We start from the raw sequence: 12,725 nt of genomic DNA, 5'->3' as shown, positions 1-12,725 counted from the left end.
TGTGTGCTGTTTCACCCTTCTATTCCTTCTTCCCGGAATACCCCGTCTCCTGAGTCCTGCTCGAGATCAGGTTTACCCATCACCTCCTGGGTGGTGCGCTTCCTTCCGTCCCTCTTGAGGACTATTTGCTCTACACCTGTCTTGATCCTCGTTCTCTTCCACGGAAGTGTCACTCCCACGTGCTCCTGGTCTTGAAGGGACTACTTTCTCCCACTGGTCGGTGAGCTCCTTGAGGAGAGCCTGCCTGCTACACATCTCCTCATCCTCACTGCCTACCTAGCACAACTGAAATGTTTGTTGAACGAGCACGTGAAAGCTACAGCTCTTCTTCCATGGATGCCCTTCTTCCCAGTAGATCTGAAGTGGGTATGAGGGCATCCAAATACCCGAGTCACAGAATGTTGGGACAGGGGTAGCTGCTGCAGTGGAACATCTACTTCAAGTGCCCTTTGTTATCTCTGAGGAAAGGCACCAGGCAGCGAGAAGTGACTTACTGCAGATTCCTTGGTTGGAGAGGTGTGGCCTGAGTCATCACTGACTCATGCTGTGCCCTTCCTGGAGCCAAATGCCCTTATGCCGCTTGGTGTAAGAAACAGTGTAAAAACCAAACTGAGGGGCGCCTGGGTGGCTCAGTCAGTTGGGTGTCCAACTCTTGGTTTGGGCTCGGGTCGTGATCTCAAGCCTTGCATCGGGCTCAGCACTCAGCTCGGACCCTGCTTGGGATTCTCTCTACCTCCCCCTCCACCCCGCCCCACGTGCACGCACTCTCAAATACATAAATTAAAAAAAAAACAAAAAAACAAAAAAACCCACAAAAAACCCGAAGTGAGATGCAGAAGAATGTGCACAAAATGGATATTTGTGCAGTTTATAACATGAAAAGCAATTCTTTATCTGCTTGCTTAGAAAACAATCACAATGCCAGGGGTAGCAGTTACCTTGGGGGGAATGGGTGAGACTGGACGATTTACTATTAAGCTCGAATTCACAAACCCCAAGCTCAAGTCACATGCTCCACCGACTGAGCCAGCCAGGTGCCCCCGAACTTAAACATTTTTTATTGGAACCAGTGGATGATGGCTTGCATACAACACAGTTGCCCCATACAACCAATTTTTTTTGAGTTGTCTTACCCAAGATTCTCAGCTCTCAACCAAACTTCCAAGCAAGGATCAGAGGGCAGGGTACATTCTAGAAATAGAACTCTGCCTGTTATGGGAGCATAAGACGAACATAGGGTAAGGCTGGGGTTGTATCTTTGCACATGGGCTAGAGTTCAAGTTTAATTTTATAGGCAACAAGGAGCCATTAAACTCTCCAGTAAGAATGGGCTGACCTAATTAGACATTTAGCAGGTTGATTGTGGCAATAGGCTAAGCCAAAGGCCAGCTGGCTTTGGCAATAATCCACAGAAGTGTTAACCTGCTGAGAGTAAATTTAAAGAACAAAGTCAGGGAGAGTGAGGAAGAGAAGACTGGCTCTAAATAGATGTTGTTGAAGCTTTTACTTATTTGAAAGAGAGAGAAGCGGACTCCCCGCTGAGCAAGGAGCCCAACGTGGGGCTTGATCCCAGCACCCTGGACTCATGACCTGAGCCTAAGGCAGACACCTAACCGACTGAGCCATCCAGGAGCCTGGTTTGGGTAAGCTTTTGATGTCCCTATTTCATCTTGCCAGTCAATCTGAATGACAAGTTTTTGGAGTCAGGGTAGTAACTAGAGGTCATTCTGGCCATCCCTGAAGGCCTGCTACACGGGAGCCCTTTGGCCTTTTGAGGAAATTTGGCCCCCCCTCTGGTTTTAGTCAAGTATGGTCCCAGAATTTTAAAGGGAAACACAGTTCTCTCAAATCCATCAAGAACTAGGCAGAGAGCATGGGTTCAGGATTGTTTTTATTTTCAGAGCCTGCAACAGCTGGTCAGTAATGTGAGCTAAGCTGGTACCATCTGAAGGCCATCCCACCTCCCTTTCCAGGCATCCAACCAACAGAATCCCTACAAACGAGATTAGAGACCAACTGAGATGTGTCTCAATGTGTGGTGAGAGGGGGAAGAGGCCTTCCTCTCTCTTCCTGTTCCCCTCCTCCCCACTGATTTTTTCTAACAAGATTGTTTTATAGCCAAATGCAACTGGAACCCATAACAACAGCAACAAACCATCTCCGGTACCACTGCTTCCTTCCCTACCTTGGGAGGAGGAAAGGAAGTAAGAGGGGAGACTGGCTCTTGTGTTTAAGAAAAAGTTGGCTACACCCCAGTGGAGCAAAGATGGTGCGGAGGCTGGTGCCTATGGGTGGGGATGAGCAGGAACCAAAGAGGCCTGTCCAGAATCAACCAAGTCAGCCCCAGCTCCGTGGATAGGAGCTGTTCCTTTGAGACCCCCATTTCCACGGGGTTAGATGAGGGGGCAACTAGTGATGATCCATCACTCCCTGTCCCTCAAATTCAAACATGATAAACTCAGAAAGTTTTACCTTCAAAATCCACCACGCTGCCTCCTGGGAAACACATTCGGTACCGCCATCTGTATGCCAGCACCCACAGCCCTCTCCTAATGCCCAGGGCTTCCAGCCCCTCTTCACCCTTGGGTGGCCCAGCGAACACTGATTTGATACTCCCTGACTCGGACAGTGACTATTTTTAGAAAATTAAAAGCTATTCAAGAGTATCAGAGTAATCGAAGACACTCGCTGTACACTCCCCTCCCCCATCCCGAAGAGCCCCCCCCCCGCCCTGACCCCCCTACTCTAGGACACCTACGCTACCACATTCCAACAATGACCTGGGGGCGGCCCAATGGAAGCTGCCTGAAGTGCTTTCCTGACTGGGACTCCTATACCAGCCAGCGTCACAGGGAACCGGGGTGAGGAAGAGCAGGGTCAGCCCCCCACCCCCAACCCGATCTCCGTGGCCTTCGAGGTAGGTCTGGGAGGTTTAGCTTATGTCCTGTAGCCAAGTCTGAGTCCAGTGCCTGCTCCTACCAGTACCTCAGTCCTTGGCTTTAAATAGCAGCGGGCCCAGTACCACAGTGCCTCCTGGGGGTGACAGAGCTCCTAGCTCTGTCCCTCAACACAAGTTTGCCTCTTCTCCCCCATCTTTTTTTTTTTTTTTTTTAAGCAGAGGTAGTCCCTGGGATGATAAAACCCTACCCAGAATGGCAGTATTATGACTTAAAGAAGCAGTTAAATAAAAGTCTCCAGGAGTTTAAAAAAAAAAAAAATAATAAAGTGATTGATGAAGTTGAATAAATTAAAGATACGGGCTATCCCACCAGGACCATCCCTTCCCAGGCTGTCTTTGGCATCTGACCACAGCATTTCTGCTTCCGTTACTTCTCTCCCACTCTCCTACCCCCCGCCTCAGGAGAGGACAGTGCCCAGTAAGGCCCCAGGTGGTCTGTCCGACGGCGGGGGCGGTGAGAAGTCAGAACTTCTTGACTCTGTGCTTGGACCGGTGCTGCGGCCAGTGACAGCAGTGACAGCCTTGGCGGCCAGTCCCGAGGCAGAAGGAGAACGTCTTACAGGGACGGAGGAGGTGCGGCTGGCGGGACGCTCCAACCCGGGGAGCGCGGAGCCAGGGGAAGGCCCACCAGCTCCGGGTCCTCTCTCCGCACGTCGTGCACGCAGCTGGCCCCTTCGCTCAAGTTTCTCTGCAGCAAAGAGGGAAGGGGGAGGCACGGAGGGAGTGCCAGGCTGCTGCTGTCCGGTACGGCCGCCCTCACAGCTTCTTCAGGCGACTGTACATCTCCCTTTTGCTCTTTTCCCCTGCCCAGGTCCGGCTCTTGGTGCGGAACTTCTTCAGGTCTTCTTTGAAGTCCTCGTGGTGCATGGGCCGGTAGCTGGGGGGCTCACAGTGAGACTGCAGACAGGAGAGGACGAGATGAGGGGCCCCTGGCTCACGCGTGGAAGCCGGCTCCCCCCATCTGGGCTTGCAAGGTGGGGAGCAGCACCAAAAGCGCAGCACGTTCCAGGGCCCTTCTTTGTGCAGGTCAGAACCCCAGAGCCAGGACGAGACACAGCCATGACCACCAGCCAGATCGGACCGTCCGAGCTGCGTGAGGGGGGCACCGTGCCCTCCAGAGACCTCCCCTTACCTGGCATTTCAGGAAGAACTCCTTGTACCCGCCCTTCAGGACATACAACTCAGGGTAGTGGAGTTTGGGATACTCGTTACCAAGCCGATCTCTCTCTCTTACGTACCGGCACCTGTCAAGAAGGCAGGCCGCGGCAAGGTGAGCTCTTCCGATACAGAGCAACGCGAGACAACACAGTGAGGGCGGTGGGGCGGTACGAGCACGCCTTACACAGCTTCCCAGTTTCCCGGTCATTCTTGCAAACAGTCAGTGTTGAGCTGTGCATTCCTGGCCACATGTAATCTTTAGGAAGAGCTCACAGGTGGTGGAAGGGAGACGGTCTCTCTCCAACGGTCCTGCCTCTGAGCTGAACAGCCCTACCGCCCGGCCCCTGCCCAGCGTCCTCTCTGCCCCCACCAGCACCCCATGTGGAGCGACAGCTTCCGAGGCAGCTTTCCAATGCAGTCTCCACCCTTGGCACACCCCCCAGCCTCCTCCACGGCTGGGGTCCCTCCCTTACTTCCTATGTAAGCCGGCTGCTTTCTTCCTGTGCCTTTTAAATAGGCCTCAGGGCGCCTACTTGCACCCTCTGCTTGGACTGAATCCTGAATACTCTTACTAATACCCTCACCTCGCTGTGGCTCCTGACCTCCCAACCCCTGGTACAAAAGCCAAAGTCCTTACAGTGGCCCATAATGTGGTACCCCACCCCCGCGGCCCTCCCCCTCTCTCTACTCCAGCCACTCTGGCCCCCTTGCTGTTCCTCCAACCTGCCTGGGAGCACCTTCTAACACACGGAGTAGCTGACCTATTTTTTATCGTATTTGTCTGCTCCCGCCCACTTGGAAATGCCAGCTCCCTGAAGGCAGGGCTTTTGGTTCTCCACAGTACCCAGAACACTATCTAGCATGTGAGGGGCAACAGTAAGTGCCTGTACCTGAATGAATAATCCCATTCGTGAAGGAACAGGAGTCCTCTCTCAAATCCTACTTCTTCCTGTAATTACAGTTTTGTGCCAAGTGCAGGGCAAATCCCTGCCCTTGGGAGGTAGGTGGGGAGACAAGTCCCTGCTGTAGTCGTGTGTATGCTAATGCGGCGAAACAGCAGCTGCTGATGAAGTCAGGTGAAGCACACGTAGGCAAATGGCCTTTTCTTTTTTAAGATTTACTTATTTAGGGGCATCTGGGCGGCTCAGTCGTTAAGCGTCTGCCTTTGCCTCAGGTCATGATCTCAGGGTCCTGGGATTGAACCCTGCATGGGCTCCCTGCTCAGTGGGGAGTTTGCTTCTCCCTCTCTCTCTTCCCCACTCCTGTGCATGCTCTCTCTCTCTCAAATAAAAAAAAAAGAAAGAAAAAAGGAAAAAAAAGATTTATTTATTTGTGTGTGTGTGTGTGGTGTGGCAGAGGGAGGGAGATAATCTCAGGCAGACTCCCGGCTGAGTGTGGAGCCCAACTCAGGGCTTGAACTCATGACCCTGAGAACAGGACTTGAGCCAAAATGAAGAGTTGGACTTTTAACCAACTGCGCCACCCAGGCGCCCCCATGTGGCCTGACTTTTGAACTGGTTCAAAATGAAAAAGCTGCACAAGAATCCAGGCCTGTGGGCCTATGAAAAGTCTACCTTGGCCCACCCCTGTCAGAGCTGCAGCCCACCCTGGCCCAGCCCCCAACCCCCTCTCCAGCTGTCCCTCAGTTCTCCCAGCACAGACCACAGTAGCGTCGGAGACAGGGCCAGGCTGGAGAAGGCCCAAAGCCTTGGCAACAGACACTGCTAGGTCAAGCCTATAAAAAGCCACACTCAAGGAAGCTGCTCATCAAACCAAATGACTGCTTAATAAATAAGAATTGGGGAAAACATCTGCTACACATGAATTTGAACTTTCACAGAAGCAAACAGTTACATGTATGCAGGCTAAGGTACGGAAATGACTTGGGAGGTGCGAGAGGGTGCTCGGTGTGCTGAAGTACGCCCCGAGTGTGAGCCTCCCCCGCCTCATGCCCCCCGTTACCGCGGGCCCGTGGCCCAGAGGCCAGCTGCACACAGCACTCACATGCGAGGGCCTCGCTCAGAAGAGAACTCGCAGTGGAACACGACAATGACGCGCTTGCCATCAGTAGGTACAATGGGCTTCTTGAGTAAGAAGTCCTCAACCTCCTCTTCCATGTGCAAGTTCACCGCACCCTGTGGAGGCACCAGAGACTCTTTTGGCACCTGTGTGCATCATCCTTGCCAATAAGGATTCTGGGAGTCATCTTTAATTGGGCACCTCATATTCTGTTACGCCATGATGGGCACGATGGGTATTTAGGAATTCGGGACTTTCAAAAAGCCACAGAGACAGTGGCAAACACTAATGTTATATTTAACGTACCCCTTTACTGTATTTCAACACTATTTTACGGGTTAAAAGATTTAAGTTGGCACAACCAGTTACCTTCTTCCTGGGAAACCATGTCCCCACGCCTGCCCTCCACCCTGCAGCTTAATTCAACTATAGACTTAGAGGCATCACTAAGTCTGGCATAGACTGGGATATGTCACCAGAGACTGGCTTCTAGTGAGAAGCCTCGAGGTGCCCAGGCCTGGCTTGGAAATCAGTGGGTATCACCTAGAAATGCCCTTGATGGTGACGGTGTGAGGCACAGGACAGGGAGCATTTGCTGTACAATGTGGTGGAGTAGTGTAGGCCAGGGAACATTCTTCAGTGCACCAGGACTCAAGGCCCCTTTTAAAAATTCTCATAACCAGCATATGAGCTAGTAAGCAGCCAGGTGTCACCACCCGCCTTTATTTTACTTTTTACTTTTATTTATTTTTTAAAGTAGGCTCCATGCCCAATGTGGAGCCCAATGCAGGGCTTGAACTCACAACCCTGAGTTCAAGACCTGAGCTGAGATCAAGAGTTGGACGCTTAACTAACTATGCTACCCAGGCGCCCTGACCACCCCTCCACCTTTTAAAATCACACATCCATGGGGCGCCTGGGTGGCTCAGTTGGTTAAGCGTCTGCCTTCAGCTCAGGTCATGATCCCAGGGTCCTGGGACGGAGTCCTGCATCGGGCTCCCTGCTCAGAGGGGAGTCTGCTGGGTCTCCCTCTCCCTCTGCCTCAAATAAATAAATAAAATCTTAAAAAAAAAAAAAAGTTATAAAATAAAATCACAGATCCTGTCGGCGCTCCTACGCCTCCCACAACAGCAGAGCTCACAAGCAAACCTCAGGAACATACCCTGATGTGGCCTCCCTCATATTCATATGGGTACCGGCAGTCAATGATAACAAATTCTTTAATGAGGTTGGCAAACTTGCCGTTTAAAACAGATGCCATCTGTGGAGAGAAAGCCCAGGAGAATCAACTTCGGCTGCCAGAAACAACTAGGTTCAAATACCCCACAGGTGGCAGGATCCAAAAAGATGACTTACAATTTCTGGAGAGATGTATTTTAAATCCTGATGTTTCCCAGCAACTGTATGAAAGAGATAACCCTTAAAAAAAAAAAAAAAAAAAAGATACTTAGCAAATCTCAAGGCCTATAAATGCAACATTTATACTGCTAGCCTGCCTGGTAAGAGGCAGCTTTATACCCAAACCTTAATAGTACAGGCAGGTTACTCATCTAGGCACTTCTTTAACATCCTGTCATCTCATTTTCGCACACACCAACAAGGCATATTGTCCTCATTCTCAAATGTAAAGCTGGGCAACCCTATCCAAGGATAGCTAGCTAGTAAGCCAGATGTAAATACAGAAACCTCAGGTAATTTCCTTCCCCTTACTTGTCAGGAACCTTCATCTCAGTAGCCAGATTGTCAGGAACGTGGTGTTGGGCATTGGAGGTGGGAAAAATGAGAACTGGTCTGGCCTTGAGGGGAAAGACAGGCACATCAGCAATTACTCATTAGGGAAACTGGCTGAATCAAAAGCTCATCCATCCCTATGGCCATGTGCAATGTCATTATGACAAATATAACCAACAGCTTCAATTCAGGTGGAAGATTCCACCAACGAGGACACACCCAGTCTTTGCTCGCTCTTCCCTTCAGATAGAATTGTCTCCTGTTTTTAACCTCCTTATGTGTCCCCATTCCTTCAAAACTCAGCTGGCTGAAATATGACATATGGCCCAGACCCATACCTTCCCCACTCTTCTAGCTGAGACAGCCCCCCTTTTTTCTCCCAGCCTGCTTACACTGCACTGACCTTCACTTCTATCTCCCGTGCGGTCCATGGCACGGCAGCTCTTACCACATGAGAAGTGTTTTGAGGGAAGGACTGGGTCTCATACTGGAATCTTTCCCTAACACGTAACAGTAGTGCTTCAATAAATGTTAGCTAAACTAATGACTAAGAAATTGATCTAGTAGCCTTCATGTCCTGTGTGGCTACACGAGCTGCTATCGACACGTTCTCTGTCCCACCCTTGTGTTTCACCACAGCCCAAAGGCAGCCAAGTCCTCCGCTCGGCAAATCCGTAATCAGGCCATCAGCAGACCTTCCACTGCACTTCCCTGAGGGCCTTCTCCCTCAAAGGCTGTGCTTCTCTGGACAACAGAGAAATCTGTCAACTTCGGATCTTCTAAGATAACCTTTCAATACACAGTCCTGTAGTGAGGCTATAGGTTTATTCTTGCTTCTTTGTACTTTACTGCATTACTATTTTTATAATGAGAAACACAGTTCCCAGAGGGCCTGGCCTTTGGGCTGGAGCTGAGGCGGCTGGTTGGTGGCTTCCTACTTCGTCTGGTCAGTACCAGTAAGGCTGACAGTCCCAGAGGGACCAAGATACATCAGATCGTGAGTCTGTTTCCTTATCTTTAAAAACTTCAAACTATGTCCCCTTGGGGGCACTGCAAGAGCCACCCCAGGGAGGGAGAAAGGCTGAGGGGGGGTGTTCTAGGAAACACCCTAAAGCCCAATCACATAGCCAGAGCAGCTCTCCTTGCGTCTGTTTAGAATTACCTTGGAGAAGTCTCCTATAAGGTCCCTTGGGTCATTATCCAAAATGTTCTCAATGGTCCCCTTTGGGGAAGATGCCAGGGATAAAGACTGATGCAGAATCTGTAACAAATCACAAATCAAAGGTAGAAAATGAGGCCAGGATTCTGAATAGGACTTTTGAAAACATTCACCTAGAACATGTCTCAGGAGGAGAGTGACATGTAAATGTCTACATTTAGCAAATACTTTTTCTTACTTGATTGAATCTAGAATGAAAAAGAGAAAGTAGGTCACTGACTAGAAGTCTATTATTTCAGTGTCTAACTGAAATGTTCTGAAACTAAATTTTTCTTCTTCCCTTTCTAAATTTTTTAAATTTTTAAAAATGATTTTATTTATTTGAGAGAGTGTGCGCGTACACACAAGTAGGGAAAACGGCAGGCAGAGGGAGAGGGAGAAGCAGGCTCTCTGCCGATCAGGGAGCCCGATGTGGGGCTCGATCCCAGAGCCCTGGGACCATGATCTGAGCCAAAGGCAGACACTTAACTGACTGAGCCACCCAGGCACCCCTCCCTACCTTTTTTAAAAAGGGGAATTAAAATTAAGGCTAAGTCTATGGAGCACCTGGGTGGCTCAGTCGTTAAGTGTCTGCTTTCAGCTCAGGTCATGGTTCCAGGGTCCTGGGATAGAGCCCCACATCGGGCTCCCTGCTTGGAGGGAAGCCTGCTTCTCCCTCTCCCACTCCCCCTGCTTGTGTTCCTTCTCTCGCTATGTCTCTGTCAAATAAATACAATCCTTAAAAAAAAAAAAAATTAAGGCTAAGTCTAAAATAAATATTTTTTCACTCTGTCCACTGAGAAGCTCTAGAGGTACAATGAGCATTCCTAAAGAATACTGTGGTCTCTGAATACTATTTTCCACTAAAAGAAACCAGGGCTTGAGGATGCCTGGCTGGCTCAGTCAGTGGAGCGTGCGACTCTAGATCTTGGGGTTGTGAGTTCGAGCCCCATATAGAGTGTAGAGATTACTTAAACATAAAATCTTTTTTTCGTTTTTAAAGATTTTATTTATTTGACAGAGAGAGACACAGCGAGAGAGGGAACACAAGCAGGGAGAGTGAGAGAGGGAGAAGCAGACCCCCCGCCGAGCAGGGAGCCTGATGTGGGGCTCGGTCCCAGGACCCCGGGATCATGACCTGAGCCGAAGGCAGATGCCCAACGACTGAGCCACCCAGGCGCCCCATTAAAAATAAAATCTTAAAAAAAAAAGAAAAGAAACCAGGGCTTTTTGAAGATGTAATTGACTCCAGGTTGGGACAAGAAATATACAAGATAAACCTGGAATGCCTTCTGATAGTAGCAAGGAAGCTACCAGACTAGTAAGGCCATGTCAAAAGGGCTAGTCATGGGGTGGTAAGGATTTCTTAAGCAGGACACAAAAAGCACTAAACATAAATAAGATTGATTAACTGAAATACATGTAAAAAATCAAGAAATTCTGTTCATCAAAAGAACAGTATTAGGAGAAAAGGCAAGCCAGAGGAGGAAGATATACAATCTCTCAATAAAAGATTCATCTCTGAATACATAGAGTACTCCCATAAATAAGAGATAACCCAGTAGAAAAATGGGCAATAACTTGGACTAGCAATACAGAGAGGAAAATCCAGGACCAAGAAAAATGACTATTAGGGCAATACAAACTAAAACCGCAGACACCATACACTCACCAGAACGGCTAAAACTAAAGGGATGAACAACACTAAGGATACTGGAAGGATGCAGAGGGCGACACTCATACACTGTTGTGAGAACAACCATGCTGGACAGCGATTTGGCGGAGTGTCTACCAAAGCCAAACACATGACTAGCCTAGGACCAGAATTCCACGAGACATCAAAGTGTATGTTTACAAAACAAAATTGTACAAGAATGTTTATAGCACCTTTATTAATAGTTGCCAAAACCGGGACGCCTGGGTGGCTCAGTTGGTTAAGCAGCTGCCTTCAGCTCAGGTCATGATCCCAGGGTCCTGGGATCAAGTCCTGCATCGGACTCCCTGCTAAGCAGGGAGCCTGCTTCTCCCTCTGCCTGCCACTCCTCCTGCTTGTGATCTTTCTCTCTCTCTGACAAATAAATAAATAAAATCTTAAAAAAAAAAAAAAGTTGCCAAAACCTGTGAACAACTACCCAAACATCAACTATGGGACAGATAACCTGTACTCTGTTCGTGAGATGAAATATTATACAGCAATGACAAAAAAAAAGGGGGGGGGTCACTCAACCATGGATAGATATAACACATGATTCTCACAAAAATAATGCTGAACAAGAGAATCCAGACATAAAAGAAATATATACAGTAGGACTCCAAGGATACAAGGTTCAAATACAGGCAAAACTCAGCCACAGTGGCTAAGTTCAGATCAGTGTTACTGACGGGGGAAGCGTATGAGGGGCTCTGGGCTGCTGCTAGTGCTCTTTGCTGGTCATAGCTGGTATTTATGGGGGTATGTTCCCTTTATTATTTTTTTTAGTATATGTGCTGCCGAAGTGAGCACTCCTTTATTTTTTTTTTTTAAGATTTTATTTATTTATTTGACAGAGAGAGAGAGATAGCGAGAGTAGGAATACAGGCAGGGGAAGTGGGAGAGGGAGAAGCAGGCTTCCTGCTGAGCAGGGAGCCCGATGCGGGGCTTGATCCCAGGACCCTGGGATCATGACCCTGGAATCATGACCCAGACGCCTAATGACTGAGCCACCCAGGCACCCCGGGGTATGTTCCCTTTAAAGAGATCCAGCATTCATTTGCCTTTCCCAAGGGTGACCAAAGAGGAGTTTGATGCGCAGAAGTTTCTCTTTGTAGGAACATTCTGCCAATAAATGAAGAATGATGGAACTGCAGGATCACTTTTTGAAACCTTGGTTAAATGAAATCTAGGCAATAATCATCAGTGGCTGCCCAGTGGTGTGCCGCCTGATCAAAGTAAACAAATCACCCAGGAAATAGTCATGCCAAAGAAACGGAACTCCAGTCTGATCAAGCCTTCCTAGAGTCTAGGTTTATGGGCAATACAGAGGATAGAAGACAATGTTAGAAGATCCCATAGGACTGGGAACTTCTACAGGACAACTGGCCTGAGTTCTTCAACCAAAAATTTCAAGAAGGAAACAAAAAGATGGAGCACAGGAGCCCAAATAATAGACTAGCGACCAACTGCAATGCACAGACCTTATTTCAACCCAGATTTGAACAAATAAACTGGAGACAATTAGAAATTATATTGGGGCGCCTGGGTGGCTTAGTTGGTTAAGCATCTGACTTGATTTCAGCTCAGATGATAATCTCAGGGTCGTGAGATCCAGGCCCACATCAGGCTCTGCACTGGGTGTGGAGCCTACTTAAGATTCTCTTTCCCTCTCCTTCTGTTCCCTACCCTTTTCTCTACTAAAAAAAAAAATTTAGAAACGCTATTAAGAAAATAAAAAGGTAAATCCCTAGTATGGCAAGAGTACAAGGAAATGAATATTCCTGGATATTTAAGAAGCTTTATGGAAGGCAATTTGTTGGCATGTATAAAATGCAAAATTTCATAAATGTTCCTGCCCTTTAGTTTAGATTTTTTTTTTTTTTGAGGGGGTGGTACAGAGGGAGAGGGAGAGAGAATCTTAAGCAGGCATCACTCCCAGCACAGAGCACGAGGAGGGGCTCCATTTA

General features: G+C 48.6%; 1 protein-coding gene across 3 annotated transcripts in view; it reads right to left on the bottom strand.

The window, feature by feature from the left end:
* Window positions 1-1,875: 1,875 nt before the first annotated feature.
* CDC25A (cell division cycle 25A) overlaps window positions 1,876-12,725 on the bottom strand; it is a 28,640-nt gene continuing 17,790 nt past the window's right edge. For all 3 annotated transcript variants that reach the window (XM_034997099.1, XM_034997101.1, XM_034997100.1), the window contains 6 exons: window positions 9,030-9,128; window positions 7,493-7,555; window positions 7,299-7,397; window positions 6,122-6,252; window positions 4,092-4,203; window positions 1,876-3,856 (listed from right to left, as the gene is read on the bottom strand). In XM_034997099.1, coding sequence (XP_034852990.1) covers window positions 3,716-3,856; window positions 4,092-4,203; window positions 6,122-6,252; window positions 7,299-7,397; window positions 7,493-7,555; window positions 9,030-9,128 — 645 coding nt within the window. In that variant the 3' untranslated portion in view covers window positions 1,876-3,715. The remainder of the gene's footprint in view (window positions 3,857-4,091; window positions 4,204-6,121; window positions 6,253-7,298; window positions 7,398-7,492; window positions 7,556-9,029; window positions 9,129-12,725) is intronic.

Source organism: Mirounga leonina, unplaced genomic scaffold (genome assembly GCF_011800145.1).
Source record: "Mirounga leonina isolate KUSES-001 unplaced genomic scaffold, KU_Mleo_1.0 Mir_94, whole genome shotgun sequence".
NCBI classification, from domain to species: domain Eukaryota; kingdom Metazoa; phylum Chordata; class Mammalia; order Carnivora; family Phocidae; genus Mirounga; species Mirounga leonina.
This window is presented reverse-complemented; position numbering and strand designations above follow the sequence as displayed.